This window comes from Corapipo altera, unplaced genomic scaffold (genome assembly GCF_003945725.1).
Source record: "Corapipo altera isolate COAL_440 unplaced genomic scaffold, ASM394572v1 0, whole genome shotgun sequence".
NCBI lineage: Eukaryota > Metazoa > Chordata > Aves > Passeriformes > Pipridae > Corapipo > Corapipo altera.
Window position 1 is genome coordinate 2,935,354 of NW_020884872.1, and position 20,653 is coordinate 2,956,006.

At 46.6% G+C, this 20,653-nt stretch overlaps 1 protein-coding gene and 1 long non-coding RNA gene across 7 annotated transcripts in view; one reads left to right on the forward strand and one right to left on the reverse strand.

Annotated features, from left to right (window-relative positions):
* Window positions 1-6,082, reverse strand: part of LOC113943536 — a 12,607-nt gene extending 6,525 nt beyond the window's left edge. Inside the window, exon 1 of the long non-coding RNA XR_003526377.1 lies at window positions 5,999-6,082. This is a non-coding gene — a long non-coding RNA (uncharacterized LOC113943536). The remainder of the gene's footprint in view (window positions 1-5,998) is intronic.
* On the forward strand, window positions 5,267-17,567 carry B3GALT5 (beta-1,3-galactosyltransferase 5). 6 transcript variants are annotated; one of them, XM_027635406.1, is made up of 3 exons: window positions 5,267-5,894; window positions 14,177-14,354; window positions 14,782-17,567. In XM_027635406.1, the coding sequence occupies exons 2-3, from the start codon at window positions 14,274-14,276 to the stop codon at window positions 15,733-15,735; spliced, it is 1,035 nt and encodes a 344-aa protein (XP_027491207.1). In that variant the 5' UTR covers window positions 5,267-5,894; window positions 14,177-14,273; the 3' UTR covers window positions 15,736-17,567. The 6 variants fall into 6 exon arrangements, with proteins under 6 accessions (XP_027491207.1, XP_027491194.1, XP_027491217.1 ...); XM_027635393.1 differs by lacking the exon at window positions 5,267-5,894 and adding an exon at window positions 6,070-6,169; XM_027635416.1 differs by lacking the exon at window positions 5,267-5,894 and adding an exon at window positions 6,186-6,209.
* The last annotated feature ends 3,086 nt before the right edge of the window (window positions 17,568-20,653 follow it).

Here is a 20,653-nt window from a genome sequence, read left to right on the forward strand (position 1 = left end):
TGTCCCTCCAGACCCCTCCTCACAGGGATGTGCCAAATGCTTCTTCCAGGAGAGGTCCAAAACGCCACAGGCAGTGAGGGGGAGGCTGTGCTGCACCTTCCTGATGTCCCCAGCATTTCAGAGCCTGCACTATTTATTTAAATAAGCCACAGGTCTCAGTTAAAGCCTAAATGGCTCCAAACCTAATCCCCAGATGCAACAGGAGGGATGTGGGAGGGTCCAGTGGCACTTGAGAGCACCAGTGGGACGCTTTTGTTCAGGGTGCTCTGCTCAAGGAGGGACGTGGAAATGATGGGAAGAGTTAACAGGACCCAGGCCCTGGAAAACAGTCCAGAAAATGGGGTATAACAGGCTCAGATCCCTCAGCCAATCCAGGGGGGACTCAGGGTGAGCTCTAGGTCACTGTTGGGGCCAAACCTTTGAGCCCTGGGAAGTCCTGAGGCTGGTGGGGATGGGGATGACCATGGCTGAAACCACAGCACCGTGGTGCCAGCCCTGAGTCCACCCTTGGAGGGCAGGGAGGGATAAAATCCACGTAGAGCCAGGGTCCATCTTGCTCTTGTGGTGCTGAGATGTCTTTGGCATCTTCAGAAAGAATATTAGAAGAAATATTCCTTCCCTGTGAGGGCGGGGAGGCCCTGGCACAGGTTACCCAGAGAAGCTGTGGCTGCCCCTGGATCCCTGGAAGTGTCCAAGGCCACGTTGGAGCAACCTGGGCTAGTGGAAGGTGTCCCTGCCCATGGCAGGGGGTTGGAGTTGGATGGTCTTTGAGGTTCCTTCCAACCCAAACCACTCTATGATTCTGTGACCTTATCAATGCACACAAATATCCTCAGGGCAGGTGACAAAAGGATGGGGCCAAACTTTTCAGTGGTGCCCAGTGACAGGACAAGGGGGAACGGGCAAAAGCTGCAACGCAGGAAGTTCCATGGGAATACGAAGGAAAACTTCACTGTGAGGGTGGCAAAACACTGGAAGAGGCTCCCCATAAAGGCTGTGGAGTCTCCTTCTCTGGAGATATTCCAAACCTGCCTGGACACGATTCTGCCAGCATGAAAAACCTTTCTGTGCTCCAAGGGATTAAAGGAGGACAAGAGGTAGCCCCAGGAGCATTGATCACAGGAGGCAGCTGTGGGGAAGGACACTCAACACTGGTTGCCCACTTACTTCATTAACTGCTGATGCTGAGAGGAATTTGAGCCTTGTTGGCACAAGTTGTTGTAGAACTTCACATATTTTGATCTAATTAGGTGAGCACAATTCCAACCCTCCCCCTGGCAGGGGTGCTGTTATATAAATCAACTTTCAGGTGTCGTGGGGTACCTGGTGTGTCTAATTTAGCAATTTGTTTGCCAGAAGTGTGGTTTTAGAATCTTGGAATGCTTTGGGTTGGAAGGGAACTTAAAGATCATCCAGTGCCACCTCCTGCCATGGGCAGGGACACCTTCCACAAGACCTGGGTGCTCAGAGCCCCCTCCAACCTGGCCTTGGACTCTTCCAGGGATCCAGGGGCAGCCACAGCTTCTCTGGGCAACAATCATCACTTTTGCATGTCTAGAATTATAATACTGCAAATCTGAAGGTAGAAACCATTTTGCTGCCTTACAAGCAGATTTTATTGGTAACAATTTTCCTCATATTAGTTGAATCTGCACTTCTGTCAGTACCTTTATATCATAAACTGTGCCCATTGAAGGGCAGTTATTTCAACAAAACTCCTCCTCCTGCCTGAAATAAACCTCTGTGGATTCTCTGCAGAAAACTCTCGAAAAGTTCTTTGTGAAAATTCAATTTAATGTTGGATTAAACTTGAAACTTCCAATGCAGTGAGGCAAGGAAGCTGCTCAAACATCCCATACCTACACTGAGTAGCTGTTTGTAGATCAATGACCCTCTTCAGCTGCAAGAGCTGCTCTGCCTCCTGTCTTATCAGCACAAGTGTTCAGAGGAGCCCAAGGACAGAGCTCCCCTGCACATTTCTCACAGTGGTACCAAACAAACCACAGCAAACCCAAACCCCAACCAAACAATGGCATCCTGTGAGGGGTGTTTGCAGCCTGACCTTATCTCTGCCTCCCTCGTGCTCGAACAAGCTCGTCTGTGGAAATATTAACTGTCCCTTAGCAAAGCCAAGTCCAAGCAGAAGCCAGAGGATGTGACAATATAGAGCCACCAGGGATCAGAGACAATAAAGAGCCACCAATGCAAACAGAGTTTCAAGCTGCTGGTTTTCTCTTTGAAGAAGGAAGGAGCAACGTGGATGGGGGTGCCTGAGTTTGGGGGTGAGTCCAGCTTGGAAGGTGGAAATATGGCTTGGTTCAAGTAGAGTTTTAAGTCCTATGAGGGGCTGAGGGAGCTGGGGGGGCTCATCCTGGAGAAAAGGAGGCTCAGGGGGGACCTTCTGGCTCTGCAACTCCCTGACAGGAGGGTGGAGCCGGGGGGGGATGGGGTTCTGCTCCCAGGGAACAAGGGACAGGAGGAGAGGGAATGGCCTCAAGCTGTGCCAGGAGAGGCTCAGGTTGGACATCAGGAGACATTTTTTGCTGGAAAGGGTAGTCAGGCCTTGGAAGGGGCTGCTCAAGGAGGTGGTGGAGTGCCCATCCCTGGAGGTGTCCCAGGAAGGCCTGGCCGTGGCACTCAGTGCTCTGGGCTGGGGGACAAGGTGGGGATGGGGCACAGGGCGGGCTCCATAGGCTGGGAGAGCTTTTCCAACCTAAATGATCCTGTGATTCTGTCAGTATCCTGCTCCATGAGCCCCACCTCCTCCTCAGCAGCTGAGCAGCATCCATGGTCTCTTTTTTTTTTTCAGATTTGATCTGGCCTCTTTTGATGACTAAGGGAACAGGAAGATTACAGTTAAAGTACATAATTTTCATTTGATGTGACAGGTTAAAGCTATGTGCATTTAGAGCAGGCTTAGATTATTTTAGTTCAATTACAACACTGATTTAGGCCCTGACTCACTCTTTGAGGCCTGACTTCACGTCGACATATGTTGGCTTAAATTTACTGCTAATGAAATACAGGCATATATGTACATTACTCTGCTTAAATGCTTTGCTGGCGTAGGGGTGGACTCACACAGCAAACACAGTCCTGCATCAGAGGCTTAGAGAAGTAGATTGTGCTTGGGTTTGCTTTTTTTTTCCCCCCCAGCATAAAGATATCCCAGAGTTTATTTTCCCCCCTCTCGTGCCCCTCCCAGACATTGCCCTGTGTAATCTCCCAGCTCAGTGTGTGCTTTGCAGCGTGAGGTCCTGCCAGGGACTGAATGCCCTCAAGTCTCCCTGGCCCTGCTGGCAGCTGGGAAGGGTAAAAGCCCTGGAGAATCAAACTGCTAAAACTCACAGAGCAAGCTGGGAGCAGGAACTGCCGGCTGGAGGGACTGGAAACAGGCTTTAATAGGGATTGGCAATGGATTCTGCCCCTCTGCTGTGCTCTGGTGAGACCCCACCTGCAGTGCTGCCTCCAGCTGTGGGGTCCTCAACATTGGAAGGATGTGGAGATGTGGGAGTGAACCCAGGGGAGGCCACGAAGGTGATCAGAGGGATGGAGCATCTCTCCTGTGAAAGCAGGCTGAGGGAGCTGGGGGTAAAAGAGGTTTCAGGGAGACCTTTGAGCCCCTTCAAGTACCTAAATGGGTTACAAGAGAGCTGGAGAGGGACTTCTCCCAAGGGCCTGGAGTGATAGGACAGGGGGGAATGGCCTTAAGCTGAAGTAGGGAAGGGTTAGATTAGATATGAAGGAGAAATTGTTCCCTGTGAGGGTGGTGAGGCCCTGGCACAGGTTGTCCAGAGAAGCTGTGGCTGCCCCTGGATCCCTGGAAATGTCCAAGGCCAGGTTGGACAGGGCTTGGAGCAACCTGGGCTAGTGGAAGGTGTCCCTGCCCATGGCAGGGGGTGGCACTGGATGAGCTTTAAGGTCCCTTCCAACCCAAACCATTGTATGATTCTCATTTTAGGGCTGCCCTGATGGCAGCCAGTGAACAATGTGATGTGGGCAGAGGCAAGAGCCCCAACCTCTGTTGTTTTCACATTTTCCATGGGAAAATATCCCTTTTCCAGGTGGAGGGCAGGTAATTTGCTTGCAGAAGCTTTTGTATGACTGGTAGCTGTTGGACTTTGTAGGTCAGACTCTGACAAAGAAAGTTTTAGCAGTTTCCCAAAATTAAAGGAAAGGGTTTTTTAGGAACTTGGAGCACAGAGTCATGCACCCAGAGGGAAGCACAGGCACTCGAGGTGCCTTAGCTAATGCTTCCTCATTAGAGGAAACTAAAGATACCTGGGCATGTTTTTTTGAGTAATAATAATAATAATAATAAAAATAATAATAATAAAAGACAACCCCACAAGCTTTTTGGATCAGTTCTTTCTGCAGCAAACCTGGAAGTGGATCTGCACCTCTCTTCTCACTTGTATTTCTCCTGCAGAGTACAACAAGCAAACAGCATTTTTTGTATCTCCTTAACTACATGTATCCATCCCCAGCCTTGGAGTGGAGGGGGAGGAGAAAGGGAGCTGCCAGCAGCTCCCAGTGATTGATTTGTCTCTTGTTGTGGTTTTTTTTGTTTGTTTGGTTTTTTTGTTGTTGCTTTGGGGTCTTTGATTTTTTTTTTGTGTTTTTTTTTCTTTGTTTGGGTTTTTTTTGTGTTGTGCTGGAACCCTTGCTAGAAATTCAAGCTCCCGTGAATTGTCAGTGGGTATTTCGACATGAAATGGGCTGTTTTATCCATAACATTTATTTGGGAAGTGGTCTTTTCAGCTCGAGCTTGCAGCCCTTAGAAGAGAAACGTATTTCCCCCGAAGCCATTTGCTGCAATAATTGTTCCCGTGTGTGAAAGTGTCACTGTTGCTGTCACGGGGGACAGTTTGCATGTGCACAAAGGTGAAAGTGCTGCACTTCCCCCCTTCATAGAATCATAGAATCATAGAATCACAGAATCAGCTGGGTTGGAAAGGACCTCCGAGATCATCAAGTCCAACCCTGGATCCAACCCCGCTGTGGTTCCCAGCCCATGGCACTGATGCCACATGAAGTCTCTTTTTAAAAATCTCCAGGGATGGAGAATCCACCACTTCCCTGGGCAGCCCATTCCAATGTCTGACCACCCTCTCTGGAAAGAAATTCTTTCTAATATCCAACCTAAACCTCCCCTGGCACAACTTGAGACCGAGCCCTCTTGTCTTGCTGATGGTTACCTGGGAAAAGAGACCAACCCCCAGCTGGCTCCCCCCTCCTGTCAGGGAGTTGTAGAGAGTGAGGAGGTCTCCCCTGAGCCTCCTCTTCTCCAGGCTGAACAGCCCCAGCTCCCTCAGCCTCTCCTCAAGAGGCTTCTTGCTCCAAGAAGTATGGGAAGTGGTCGTGGAAATGGATCGGAGGTCTTTCCCGAACTTGGACCAGCCCTAAAGCAAAGGCTTGACTAATCCCGGGGCTGAGGGCTGTACCGAGCCCAAACAGCGCAGGGTCAGGGGTTAAGCAAACACAGGGATCCAAGGAGAGGGGGAATGTGTGGGGACCGAGGGGTTTTGTCACCCCGGGGGCCCGCACGGGGCAGTCTTTGCTGCCCTCCGCCCTTTTCGCCGGGTTGTCATTCCTCATCAGGAAAAATCCCGTCGGCCGCTCCGAGGGCGCCTCAGTGCCGGCTTTTTAGCAGAGAGGGGGGATTTCTCTCCCACTGTGCAAATCCAGGCGGAATCGCCGGTAATTGGGAGCGCGGGGCCGAACTTTCCCAGCGCTGGGAAGGGCTGGCGCTGCCCTGACACGCTTCCCAGCTCCGCGCCTCCCAGGCCGCTGCCTTCACCCCCCGCTCCCATCCCAAATATCCAAAATAAAACCGTGGGCAGCGAACTCCTGACCTTCCCTTCCCCGCCGATGGAGCCGCAGCGGGACCGCCGGTCTGTTACCTACGGGAGAGAGGGAGGGAGGCAGGGAGAAGGAGGGAGGGAGAGAGGGAGGGAGGAGGGAGAGAGGGAAGAGGCAGGCGGGGAGTTCAGGTTACCGCATCGCCGCCTTCCTTCGCTCCTGGCTCGGGAGGCACCGCCGGTGATGGACCCCTCGCTCGGGATGGGGCACCGGGGGACACCTCACCCGCTGTAGCCGGTGGGAAGAGGAGCCCATCGCCCTCCTGCTGCACGGCCAGAGCCCGGGGGATGCGCTGCAGGAGCCCGAGGTGAGGAGATGCCTCTTCCTTCCCTTGACTCCGGCTCCAGGTAGGACCCGGGACAGGCGATCCCGCTCATCCACGGACGCGCCCCTGGACCAGACTCACCCACTTCGCAAAACACGCCCAGCGCCGCGGATGGGTTGGGAGAGAGATAAGAAGGGTTGGGAGAGAGATAAGAAGGGGCTGCAGGTGTAACACTGCTTGGAAGATCGGGATCCAAGTCCAGAGTTCCCTATCCAGGGACGTCCCTCTCCCGAGCCGAGCAGTGTGTGCAAAGTTCATCCCCTGCTAAGACGGGCAATGAGGGGCACCGTGGTGATTGGCACGAGGGGTAGAACGATTTGATGGTGAGAAGGTACGAGTAAGTAAAAACAATCCAGATTTATCGTGTGTTTTACATGGGGAAAACGTTTTGGCAGCGCCATGTAAAGCCCAGGATCAGTCGGGACAAGTACAGGGCAAATATTGTCCTCGCTGTCCTGCTGAGAGCTTGGATAAAATGCTTCAAAGGAGGAAGATCCAGGAGGTACAGGTAAGTAATTAAAAAAGCAGCCACTGGGCCTGATCCTGCCAAGATTGCTGTGTTTGATCAGCACTTTTAAAGCCAAGGAGTCACCGAGAAAGGATTTGCCAGCAGGAGGGACATGGAGTTGGATTTCTGTTCCTTTGCTTTCTGCCTTAGCCCTGTTAATCAAATGAGGAGCTGGGCACTGTCCCTCCCAGTCAGACTTTGGCACAGGGCTGGAGCAGTGAGGGTACCCTGGATGGCTGTCCCAGGCTCTCTCTGCCCTGAGTGAGAGCCCTGTGGTGCCCAGGAACATTTTCCTCCAAAAGTACCGGGTTGTTTCTTTAACAGGCACATAAATGCAAAGACTTAATTCAACTGTTACATGGACAGCGGAGTGTAAAGTTCCAAACACCTAAAAACGATTGTGCCAAGAGGCAGCAGGAAACAAAAGGGTGCAGAAGAGCACTGGGCTCACCTGCTCCATGAAGGTGCTCCCACAGCTTAAAATGGGGGAAAAAACCATCTGAAAGGGAAGATCCTAACAGGTCCTCATCGTACAGCAGGGCTGAGCAGCACTCAAAGATTTAAAAGTGACATTGGAATATCTTTATTACTAATTTTCCCCATTTTGAATGTTCTTTTTTTTTTGTACATTCTGCATAGTTATCACTTCTCTGCAGTGCTCTCTTAGTTCTTACTTCATGTATCTTGAGTCTGTTTCCAAGGGAGAAGAGTGAGATTCTCATTCTATCTGAAATACTATTTTCAGGGATTTTTTTTCTCTTTCTCATTAAGATGAGACAAACAACATGCAGTGCTGCTTGTAAATGAGGGTGCAAGAAATAACTTCTTTTGGGGACACAGGCACATGGATACAATTTTTGAAGAATGGTGCTTCCATAAACTCAGAATAACTGGACTTTTGGAGCCCTGGCACTGACAGCAAGAGCCTAAAGAAGAAACTTCCTGGTTGCTTTTTTTATAAAGATGAGAGGGTGTGTGTGAGTGGGATTTTATTCCTGTTCAGCACAATGAACCACACGGGTTTACACGGGGTCAGGTTGCTCTGATTCATCCTCTTGTGGACAATTGCTTATCTGCGGTGAGATCTGGAGTTAGAACAAGTAGAATCTGGAATCTAGCAAGTAGAATAGTAATTGGAGGAAAATTACTGATTCATAAGGCAATTCTGAAATAAGTTAAATATGCCCATCAGCATCAGCAACAAAGAGAAAATGGGGGTGCCACAGAAATAGAGGGAGCATTAGAAGAAGAGGGTCTATTAGCATTGAAGACAAATCCAGAAAGGGATGTTTGGCTCACATCAGGTGAAGGGAGGACAGAGGCAGGAGGAGGAAGCTTTTAGGCTGAATGTTTGGAAAAAATTACTACTGAGATGAGGAAGGGTCCTTCTGGGAGAACAAGGAGGGAGTGCCCCAGGGGTGCTGCTGTTTTCTCTGCCTGTGAGGGAGGATGCCCTTTGCTGGCTGCCTGCCAGCTGGGTTTGGATCACCTGTGGAAGTGGATTAAGTTAAAACTGTCTAAATATACTCCCAAAAAGGACAGAAAGCACCTGCACTGGGGCTGGACTGTAATGGTTGTCCCGTACAGTGCCTCCACATTGATGGTTTGAACTCTGCAGCATCTTTCTCCATCCTGGAGAAAAGGGTTCTGACCTTATTAACTACTACCCAAATTGACATTTGGGTGGGTGTTTTAGGGCCAGGATTCATCCAGAGAATTTTTCGGGCAGCTCAGGAAAGCCAAATGATGTTTTAAAATAGAAGTAAGCTTTCCTGACTTGGCTAAAGTCCCTGGAAATATATTTCTTTTTTACTCCTCAGATGCAGCACTTCTTTCCTGTGACATTACCAGAGCAGCTACACCTCCTGCCAAACTTTCTTTCTCTGGTTTTGAGGGCAAAATTGCATTTTGGTCTGAGGATGCTTTTTGGCTTTTCCAAAACCAAATGTTACGAGCCAGTGGTCATGGTTGAGTGGATGAGTTCAAGGTGCGTTAAGACCTAATGATGGTTTTTTTTAATAGAGAGGAAGATGCATCCTCTGGTTCAAAAGATCCCTGTACCACCAAACCTTCCCTCTTGCCATGATCTTTATTCTCCTTTAGGCATCAGCCATCTGGGTTGTCTCAGAGGCAGAACCCAGAGACCACATGGCATTGCATCCACTTGGGAATTGAAATCTCCACGCCTTGACGTGACACTTTGGTGTTTGAACTGATGAGACCTGCAGATATTTATTCTCTCCTTGTGAGAATAAAGATGCACCTCGTTAATGGGTGGTTGCTGCCTGCAGAGCTGTTCCTGTGCCTGGGCTCTGGGAGGGCTGCCCTGCTGAGGTCGTGTTTATACAATATGCTGGTGCTGTGGTTAACCACCAGCACACCACCATCTGTGGCACAGAAAACATGATTCACAGGAGGAAATAGGGGGAATTTGCCTTTGAGGGGGTAAGGTTAAGGAATTACAGCAGGTCAGGTGGCTCCTCTGAAAACTGTCTCATGATGGAAGGGCATGGAGGTGAAACTTCCAGGGATTCTTACTCGGTTTACTGAATTTTAACCATTTTATATTATAATGTCTCTTTTTTGGACCATGTTTTTTTCTTTGATTGCTGCAAAAAATGTTTCTTTCCTTCTTATCATAACTGTACCAGTGTTCAGGCTGCATTGCCCATACTGCTAAGAATACAGTGGTATGCACATATCTGTATATATCTCATAATTTATATATGCATGGCATTTCACTGGGATTAATATTAATCTAGAATTTAACATATCACTGTATTATTTTTTCTCTGGAAAATTCAAAAACTTGACTCGTTTCTACTCTTTCAAAACTTCACTCGTTTCTACTCTTCATCTTTTTTCTTTTAATTATCTTTTATTCTTGCCTTATTAAAATCCAAAAAGGTAAATAAAACCAGGCCAATGTTTTACAGAGAAGATTCAATCTGCTGTTGGAGTCACAGGGTCAATCAGCTAAATGGGTATTAGTAACATAATGACAGAACATAAGCCAGGCAACGTAGTAGGATTTGAAAATCCATAACAGTAATTCTCCTTTTCTATTTGTTGTCTAATTGATGGCTTAGGGTTTGGAGATGGGAACTCCTGCTCTGGGTCTGTGACAGCTCCCTGGCCATAAAACATTGTGGCCCTTCTGGAGAGCCAGAGGTTTATTTTAAGCATGAAAAGCCCCTCTCTCCACACACACACCACCAAGGCAAGCCTGGGGAGAAACTGGGAAAGCTAAACCCTCACTGCAGCAGCATTGCAAAAATAAAATGACAAAAAAACCCCCAAAAATAATCAAGAACAAAAAAAAAAAAAAAAGGGAAAAAAAAAAAAAGGCAAAAAAAGAAAGGGGAAAAAACCAGCCAGGGAGAGGATTTGTCTGCAAATAACATGTTCAGCAACTCAGTGCTTAAGTGATGGAAGCAGAGGAACAATATCTTACTCTGTCTTGCTGATGGGCTGACAAGGAGAGGTTGGTGAGAGGTATCAGAGTGGAAAAGGTTTTCCATAGTCTGACAGTAAGGGCAGCAGTAAAAGTTCTTCCCTTGTCCTGTACCCTTTTTGGGTTTCCACCCTCCTTTCCTGCCAGCCTCGACAATTTGGGCGAGGACACCGTTAATACACTTTGCTGTAAAAACCTCCCCCTGAAAAGCAGCATTTTCCCATAAAAATGGTGGCCCAGCCACTGCTGAACCCACTGCCTTGCCAGAGACATCATCTTTGAGAGCTCCAAGTTGGCCCCTGCTCCTCTGAAACATTTGCATGTAGGAAAAGAGAAATGTTTCCCACTGCATTTGACATTTTCTTATTATCTGTGTGTGCTTAATCCCTCCTTGTGTCCTGCTGAGCTTATGAGAAAGCAATTTAGGGGCTTTATTCCAAGGAAAATCTGGAGTTAGCAGCTATTACTAGTACTTACACCAGGACACATGTTACTTTCGATGACTGGGAAAGGAAAATGGGAATAAAACTGCTGACTTTAACTGTGCAGTATTTGGGGTTGTAAGTCCAGTTTAGGCACTTCAGTTGTGCCTCTCCTTTTGAGTCTTCCTTGTCACAGCTGCTTGAGCCTTTTTACAAAGTGGGGACTCTTTGCAGATTCCCAAAAGCACTGTGGTCATTTGTGGTTTGGGTCGTTCCCTTATGTGTGACACCTCAATGCAAAGACAGCACCAACCCTGCACTGGACTCAGTGGCACAACTGGAGCTTTGCCCCAGAAAACTTAAGAAAACTGCATTTCTTTAAATTGATATTTTAAATCTGTTTCCCCGGGGGACTCTAGACCTCCTTACCTCCCTCTGCCTCAGGCCAGATTGCTTTTCCTGCACTATGTGACAGACAGTCTTGATCTCTCGGTGCCGTTCAGATAATTACACTCATTAACAGGCCTGAAGGAGGTGTCAGATTAATTTTGGTGGAATAACTAGGCTTTGTCAAAGGACTTACCATGGCCTTACCACTGTGAAACATGAAGGAGTTCCACGAGGGTCAGTGGTGTGAGCAGAGAGATCCCAGAGCCGACCTGCTCAACTTGGCAGAACTCAGGAGGAAGTTTGTGCCACTCATGGATGTGGGAACTTCCAAAGTAGAGAGGGCTGTGGTTTGACTGATTTGGATCACAGACCTTGACTACCTTCTTCATAGAACCACAGGAATGGTTTGGGTTGGAAGGGACCTTAAAGATCATCCAGTTCCGCCCCCTGTCATGGGCAGGGACACCTTCCATTAGACCAGGTTCCTCCAAGCCCTGTCCAACCTGGCCTTGGACACTTCCAGGGATCCAGGGGCAGCCACAGCTTCTCTGGGCAACCTGGGCCAGGGCCTCACCACCCTCACAGATAAGAATTTCCTCTTCACATCTGGTGTGTTTTGAGGTGCAAAATTCACTTCCCAAAGCCGAGGTACGAGTTTGACCCTCGCTGTGGCTGGAGGTAGGAAAAGCATGGGAATGCTGGGGATTCCAAGGGACTGATGGAATACCCTGGGCTGGCTCAGCTACACACAGAAAAGTTTTGTTACCTGCCCAGAACTGTGCTCTGGCCTGGCTTTGGGGAGCAGGGGCTGAGAGGAAGAGGTTGGAAAGTGTCAAACCTGGTTTATATTTGTCACATCCAACGGTGAAAGGTTTTGTGCCTTTAGTGCAGCAGATTTTGTTCAATGTAAAAAATCTGATGCCTAATTTATGAAGAACAATTTTTTGACAAACCTGTAGCCCCACACTTTTAAATTGTTTTCTGGGACCTTTTATTATTCTACCTATTCAATCAGAAAAGATGCTTAGAATGTCAACCCCAGCTCCAGAATCCTTTGGTTATTCAGATGAGATAAGCCTTGTCTGTCTACAGGTCAGAAAGTACTTACATGTTGTTCTCTATCAAATCTCATAGTCCCTTTTAAAGTTCATAAATGAGCATTAATACAGGTCACTGAAATGAAAACATTAACGAACAGAGAGCATTTTCCTACTTTTTCAGTACCTTGCAGAAAAAAAATAAATTAGAGATTAAGAAAACTTAAGAAAATATATATTTTAAAAGGAGGCAAGGAAACTAGTGGCAGTTTAATCCAGTAGGATCTCACTTGGTCCAGGTTGCTTTGTAGGAATTCAGTGGGTTTTCTTCTTCAGAGTTTTGTAAGAACTCCTCTTACATTTTTAGCTCTATTGTATGAACTATTGCATAAACTTATTTTACAAGACTGTTATTTCCTCAAAGCTTTTAAAACACATTGTGAGAGAAAAGCAAAAATGCAATCCTACTGCAGACAAAAGAGGAGGAGGAGGATGGAAAGATGAGATGAAGGAGGAGGAAAGTTCCCAGGAAACAAATGACAGGATGAGAGAAAAATAGCATCAAGTTGAGCCAGGGGAGTTTAAGGTCGAATATCAGCAAAACTTTCTTCGCCTAAAAGGTTGTCCAGCCCTGGCACAGCTACCCAGGGCAGTGGTGGAGTCCCCATCCCTGGAGGGATTTAACAGACATGTAGATGTGGCACTTGGGGACATGGGTTAGTGGTGGCCTTGGCAGTGCTGGGGAAATGGTTGGACTTGTTGATCTTGGAGGTTTTTCCCAACCTTAAGGATTCTGTGACTCTGTGATTCTCTAAACCCGCTCTCCTTCAGCTTGAGGCCATTGCCCCTTATCCTGTCACTCCATGTGCTTGTCCAGAGTCCCTCTCCAGCTTTCTTGGAACTGCTTTAGATACTGGAAGGGGCTCTAAGGTGTCCACAGACCCTTTTTTCTCCTCCAGACTGAACAACCCCAGCCTGTCTCTGCAGCAGAGATGCTCCATCCCTCTGAGAATCTCTGTGGCCTCATCTGACTTGCTCCAACAGGTCCATGTCCTTCTTGCACTGGAGACCTCAGAGCTGGATGAAACAAAATTGGGGTGTAGTGAGAGCAGAGCCTTTTTTTCATGTGTTCGTTTCAGGTGTGTGCCAGAGGAGCTCTGGGCTGCAGATTTTGATGGCCCCCATTGTTTGCACCCCAAGGTTCCATGCAAATCATGTTTGGATCTGCACAGAGCCATGGAACACCCCACCAGTTCAGTTTTAGCAAAGTCTCTAGGACACGAAACAGGCAATTTTTTTGGCAGTGCCCTTTGTAAAATATTTTGCGGCTGGAACAAACGGGAGATGTAAAAGGCTTTGAGATAATTAAAATATGTGATTTCTGGCTCACATCAGAGAGAAAAATCAAGTATAACATCTTGCAAAAGGACTTCCTATAAAACCAGAAATATTTGTTTTGATGCAAAACGACTGGATGTTGTTCAAAATGACCTCTAGAACAGACATTGGTTCAAATTCAGTTGGGAAGCTGCTTTGCAAGGAGAGGAACAGGCTCCCTGAATCCATAACATTTCAACCTGAACTCACTTGCTCCTCAGCAGAGATTTAAGCAAAATGCTTATGGATGGGCAGAAGGAGGGATGTGATTTGAGGGAGTCTACACAGAACACTCCTGGTCAGAAGGCAGAGATCAAATTTCCATGAAACCTACAGCTCTAGGGATTGTGAACTTGTGTTTTCAGATGGGAAGACAGGTACAATTCTTTAAGAAGGGGGAAGGTGGAAATTGCCCTATCCTACTGCTCTGAAATAGTGGTTGGTGGGCCTGGGGGTTACTGGGGGGAGTAACTGATGCATTAAACTCTTCTCACCAGGTTAATTTATGGAGATGTGCAATATTTTTGTCACCGTGACCTTTTTGGGTTTGCTTTGACAATTTTTCTCTCTCTGAAAATTTAGGTTTGTAACCTGATGTGCAGCACATTAATCTGTTTACAAGGATAAATGAGTGAACATTGTTATTGTTTGGATCTTTTTCATGTAAAAAGGAGAGGGGGACAGAACATCCCCCTTCTCACCTCAGCATGCCCTAGTGAGTCACTTAAACTCTGCACAAGCTGAACCATCCAAACAATGTGACCCACTGCTGGTTTTTTTTTCTTTTCTTTTTCTGAGCAGCTGACCCAGCTTCAAAGATGTGACTCATGGCACCTCCAGCACAAAGATCAGGAGCAGTTTCTGGGTTGATGCAAGAGCCCCACAGGACACAAGGAAGATGAGGAGGGGAGGAACCTGGCTGGGTCTGCCCCTGGGACACCTACTGGCTCTGGGACACAGGCACAAATGGAGAACCATGGTATTTAAAAAAACCCTCCTGTTGTTATTCTCTGTCACCTGATATGGACACATATCTGCTGCTTCTCCACTTGGGCTTGGTGGGTCTAAATCATGGTTTGTGAGACGCCGAAAATGGGGAGGAGGTTTGAAGCATCAGCCAAGGTAACCTGGATGTGCTTGTGTGGATTTCTGAAGATACAGTGGCTTAGGGGGAAGACCAAAGTAAACAGGAGTGTGAACTTGATGGCCAGCAGAACATCTTGTGGGGGTGGCATGAGGAGAAATGAGTGTGGGTGACTGCCCCAAAACAGGCAGCTTCCAATTAGAGATGCCCTGGCTTTGAATCCCTATGCAGGGGGTTTGGTGCACAGCACTGAAAGGAGATAGTTATCACTGAAAGGAACTAGATATTATTGTTATTAATGTACTGTTCCTTCTTCTTTCAGATGGATTTCAGAAAGTTCAGGCTGGTTTTTTGCCTCCTCGGGCTCAGCTGTGGCAGCTTCTGGTTTTTTTACAACTGGACCGAGTTCTGCGTGTTCTGTGAAAACAGCCAAGGTTACCTGTTCCCCACAGAGCCTTTCAGGAGGATTGAAGGAAACTTCTCCCAGCTCCCAGACATAGACTGCCACAAGAACCCTCCTTTCCTCGTCCTGCTTGTGGCATCCTCGTGCCAGCACCGGGATGCCAGGATGGCCATCCGGCAGACCTGGGGCAAGGAGAGGACGGTCGCCGGGAAGCGCCTGGTGACGTATTTCCTCCTGGGAAGCACTGTGGATCCCAGCCAGCAGGCTGACATCGCTGCTGAGGCCCAAAAGTACGGAGACATCATCCAAAAGAACTTCACAGACACTTACTACAACCTGACTCTGAAGACCATGATGGGAATGGAGTGGGTTCACAGGTTTTGTTCCCAGTCCAGCTTTGTGATGAAAACAGACACAGACGTGTTTGTCAATGTTTTTTACCTCACTGAGCTGCTTCTAAGGAAGGAGAAGGCCACTGGGTTCTTCACAGGCTTTTTAAAACTGCATGAGTACCCCATAAGGAGAAGAGGGAGCAAGTGGTATGTAAGTAGGAAAGAGTATCCAGGAAAGACCTACCCACCCTTCTGTTCTGGGACTGGATATGTTTTATCCAGTGACGTTGCCAGTCAGATCTATCATGTTTCTGAGAGCGTATCGTTCATTAAGCTGGAGGATGTGTTCATAGGACTGTGCCTTGCCAAATTAAAAATTAGGCTGGAGGAGCTCCACTCAGAGCAGACGTTTTTCCCAGAAAGGATCAGGTTCTCCGTTTCCCGCTTTAAGAAAATCGTGATGTGCCACGAAGTGGAACCACCCGAGCAGCTGAGCTACTGGAACCACTTGGTGGCAGAAAACCGTGGAGAGGTGCTCTAGCAACTCCCCTGCTGGAATTAACACACTGAAATGCTCTGCTTTTACAGGGCTACTCTTGACCCCGGCAAAACTCCCAATTAACTCCAGGTCCAGCACGTTAGAGACTTTTTAAATGGTTATTTTAATCACAGAATTATTAAGGTTGGAAGAGACCTCCAAGATCATCAAATCCCCCCTTGGACCTTATCAACTAAACCATTGTGCTGAGTGCCATATCCAGTCATTCCTTGAACACCTCCAGGGATGGGGACTACACCACGTCCCTGGGCAGTCCCTTCCAAGGTCTGACCACCCTTTCCAGGAAGAAATTCTCAGTTTCTGCACAAGAACATGCAAATCCCTTTCTCTCCCCTTCACTCCATTGCATCCCTTCTCTACACAATTATTATTTTCTGGGAGATCCAGGCCTGCAGCCCTGCCCTCCAAATCCTGCTGCTGAAGGACTGGGAACATTCCTGCAGTGCTAAACTGAAGTCAAAGCACTTTTTGTTCAGAGACTAAAATTTGCACCATCCTCCTGGTGGCCCCTGGTAGATTCCTGCACCCATCTGTGCAGGTATTTAAGGGATGATATTTGGAGCTGTCAGGATGCTCCTCTCCTGGCAGAGGGAACTGCAGCCCTGCCCTTGCAGCGGGCTCTGTGTGGGCAGAGCTGCATCCTGGCACGGATCCCTCCTTCAGTCTCCACACAGGGTTTTTTTTGCAGAGATGGAAGAATTTTCCCATGCAATCCTCTTGGGACAGCCTTGGGGACTGCAGGTCACCTGGTGAACGTGTAAAGCTGCTTCATCTGTTCCCTTGGATGTGTCTCCTGCTGAAAATACCTGTGGTGGAGCCAGTGGAGGGTGTCCTGCTCTTTTGATTAAAATAGACCCCAGAGACATCTTTTATATTTGTGGTTCACTTTGATTACCTGAAAGCTTCTGTAAATGGTTTCCCAAAGCTAAACTAGAGTCACTTAGGGTGATTTAGACATTTTTTTGCTGTGAGAAACTGGGTGCGTGAGGGAGAAGATGGGAGGATTTTTGTCTTTTAAACAAGACCCAGTGGGATAATGTGCTCAAGTGATCCCTCAGGCTGGGAGCCCTGTTTTTCCTTTCATTCCCAAGCAAAGATCATGAAATCTCTGGGATGTTTGTAGATTCCAGAGGCAAAGAATTGAGTCTTTACAGTAGAAGATGCGAAAAATACTTTTGGGCTGTGAGGAGGGAGAAAGGAGTTCCTAAATCCTGCCTTATGCTCCTCTTTTGATTTTCTTTCTCACACAGGAAAGGTCAGTTTTATCAGCAAAGAAGTAGCAAATGCCTGTAATATGTGTGAAACGTTTTTTTTTTTTTCAGAGAGCATAAAAGTGGAGCTGTTCCCAAGGGGAAAATGGTCTGGGAGTTGAGAGGATTTGACACCTAGAAAGGCTCATCCACACACACCCACACGAGGGAGCAGGAGGAAAGACAGGGAAAGAGATTTTATTACTTTATTTTTATTGTTTCTTTTTATTTTTATGGGTGTTGGACTTTTCAGGTGTCTCTTTTTACTTACCTGTGTCTGAAGAGCAGGACAAATATTTTCAGCAGGAATATGCCCCAATCTGAAAAGTGTTTAGTAACAGTCATAATATATTATTTATTTTCTTCTGGTGTGGAGTAACCTGAGCTCATGCACTGATTTTTGACCACTGATGATGAAAAAAATATATTTATTTGTTTGGCAGAAGAATAACCTTCTTCATTTTAATCTTCTTTATTAAACTTTAAATATTTTATTAAAATAAATGAAATATTTAAACAGCTCAGTTTTATTTAAAATTCAGCTATTTTCTGAATACTTTTGCTGCTGGTGAGATGGGTCAGGCTTTTTAATCCCTATTCTTTCCATGTAACCTGCAGAAATGTCTTTTGCCATTCATTGCCCTTCTGCCGAAGGTGCAACCAGGCTATTCCTTGAATTTATGGAAAAATGGTGAGCAAAAGGAATGTTTCCTGGTCTTTCCTAACTCCCTGTCTTGTGGGATGGAGGGTCTGTGAGCTGGGACAGCATAATCAGCCCAATGTCATCTTGGCCTCTTCTTGCTCTCAGACAATAATATAATAATAAATAATAATAATAATAATATAATAATCCTGCAATTGCTTGTAGGTCTCACTTCCAGCTCTGTGCCTGGTGCCAGTTTTGTCCCAGCTGGCAGGACCAGTCCAGCTGTGCAATCCAAGGGATCTTTATCTCCATTTGCATTTGGGTGTGTTGAACTGTTCACCTCCACGGGGTGTTGACATCCAAGAACTGTGGTGGCTCCTGCAGCTTCTGCTCTTCCCTCAGGCTGAGGCTGTGGGAGAGGGTAAAGTTTCCCTTCAGGAGACAGAATGTTGGGCTGTTTCCCTGGACTATGGCTGCTTGTGAGTGGCACTAAGATATGTCCCACCCGAGCAGTTTGGGGCTTTGTGTCAGCATAAAAAAAGTTACCTCTGAGGGCCAAGTTCTGCTCGACCTCTTGGCTGTGGCTTTTACTTTAGTTCAGGAGTGTTCCTAATTATTTGGATACAGCCACTAACTGGGAAGATGGTGCTATTCTCTCTTAATCACTTTTGCAGACTCTACCACTACATCTTTGGGGCTAAATTCAAGTGCAAGATGTCCCTGCCCACAGCAGGGGGCTGGAAACAGATGATATTTATGGTCCCTTCCAACCCAAACTGTTCTGTGATTCTATGAAATTCAGCTGCTCTGCTGAGAAATGAGGTCCTCAGGAATGGTCTAAGAAACCATCCCATTCTGGATCTTGTTTCCAGGGAGTCTATTTGTCATTTCAAGTGACCTGTGCAAGATGCCTCTGTTGCTGCCTTCCAAATACTTTGTCCCCACTGATTATATGTTGCTAAGCCTCTGATGGTCTATCTATAAGCATTTTGCTTAAATCTTAATCTCTTAAATGAGTTCAGGTTGAAATGTTATGGATTCAAGGAGCCTGTTCCTCTCTTTGCAAAGCAGTTTCCCAACTGAATTTGGTTGGGAACTGGCTGGTTTAGAACTGATTTTGGTTGCTGCACATAATTTTTCTCAAGCTCTGATTTTCTCTGTGCTCACATCAGTTAGAAACTGATTTGGTAATTTGTAGAATCATAGAATTGTTTAGGTTGGAAAAGATCTCCAAGATCATCCAGTCCAACCATCAACCCAAGACTGCCAGGTCCACCCCTAACCCATGTCCCTTAACACCACATCTACACTTTTTTTTTTCAACACCTCCGGGGACAGTGATTCCACCACTTCCTTGGGCAGCCTGTTCCAATGCTTGACCACCCTTCTTATGAAGAAATTTTTCCTAAAGTCCAAGCTAAACCTCCCCTGGTGCAACTTGAGGCTGTTTCCTCTTGTCCTGTCACTTGTTACCTGGGAGAAAAGACCAATCCCCACCTTGTCACGACCCCCTGAGCCTCTTTTTCTCCAGAGTAAACCCCCCCAGGTCCCTGGGTTGCTTTAAATAAAAATATATTAAATTAATAATAATTAGTCCTGCTGGAAAAGGTGATTTAAGAAAAGTAAATGATTGCATGTAAGGCAAATTCATTTATTTAAACAAAACCACTGAGCTAGTGACTTTATATGTATCAGCTAAATGAAATTAGCTTTTGCAGCTTAGGCCTCAGATCATGAATTTTAACACAATCAAAACAGTATTAGTGGCCTTTTGCTAAATTCTATATATTTTCCTATGAAATACCATCACAAAATGAACAGAAATATAACTAGGACTGTAAACACAATACTGCAGTGTACATAGGCTTGTTTTTTAAATTTTGTATGGGCTAATAAAAGAATTTAGGCTATTTGGGGGCAGTTTGTCTGTGAAAGCAGAGCCCTCCCCTAACATTTTTATGCTTTCTGGGTCAGAAGATCATTACATCATTTTTTTATGAATAGCTATGAAAAGGTCAGCTAAAAGTTACTCCATTGCTTCTCATTTAAATGGGGAGGAGTGAAGAATAACAGAGCTGACACAGAGTTGGTTAAAATTGTGTATCTTAACACTCTATTTCTTCCAAGATCATTTTTTGAATACAGAAAAATTAATGTTCGGTTGGGTTTTTTTTTCCCCCACAACTTTCATCAACCAACATATTCTTAGTTTAGAGTGTAGCATTGTCCAAAATGTGCAGGAAGGATTTGGTCTCTCAACTCCTCTGGTTCAGCCTTACCCAGGAGGTACAACCCTGCCAGGCACTTCTGGGAACACAGGGGAGGTTTTTGTAATGAAACTTTTGCCTTCTCTCAGAGTTGAACAGAACACAAGAACTGCACTGGATCTGCCAGGAATGCTGCTCCTTTTGGATTTGTGCAGGTCACTGTATGATGTTGACATAAAACATGTGAGAATGTTTGCATTATTGGCATTGAACATGGGAATGTTGAGCTATTCCATGGATGATATTTTAGTAAAGTATTTTGTTACCACAGTTTTGTGTGTTCACTCATCTTTCTGGTTGTGACTGTATTAATATTTCGGGATGTGGTCAAGTTAAGCAAGGGGCTTGCTCTCTTTCCAATCAAAATTAATAGAATCGTGGAATCATTTAGGTCAGAAAAGACCTTTAAGATCATTGAGTCCAACCACTAACCCAACACTGCCAAGGCCACCACTGAACCATGTCCCCAAGTGCCACATCTACATGGCTTTTAAATCCCTCCAGGGATGGCGGCTCCACCTTTTCCCTGGGCAGCCTGTCCCAATGCTTGACAACCCTCCCCATGAAGAAATTCTTCCTAATATCCAGTGTAAACCTCCCCTGGCTCAAATTGATGACATTTCATCCTGTCACTTGTTGTCTGAGAGAAGAGACTGACCCCCCCCCAGCTCCCCCCTCCAACCCTTGATCCAACACTGCCATGGTTCCCAGCCCATGGCACTGATGCCACATCCAGT

Bases quoted from the DNA above. Each gene is read 5' to 3' on its own strand.
- B3GALT5 (XM_027635406.1), top strand. From the start codon at position 14,274: ATGAGGAGGGGAGGAACCTGGCTGGGTCTGCCCCTGGGACACCTACTG. The intron at 14,355-14,781 runs GTATTTAAAAAA...TTCTTCTTTCAG, and splicing joins GGCACAAATGGAGAACCATG to ATGGATTTCAGAAAGTTCAG.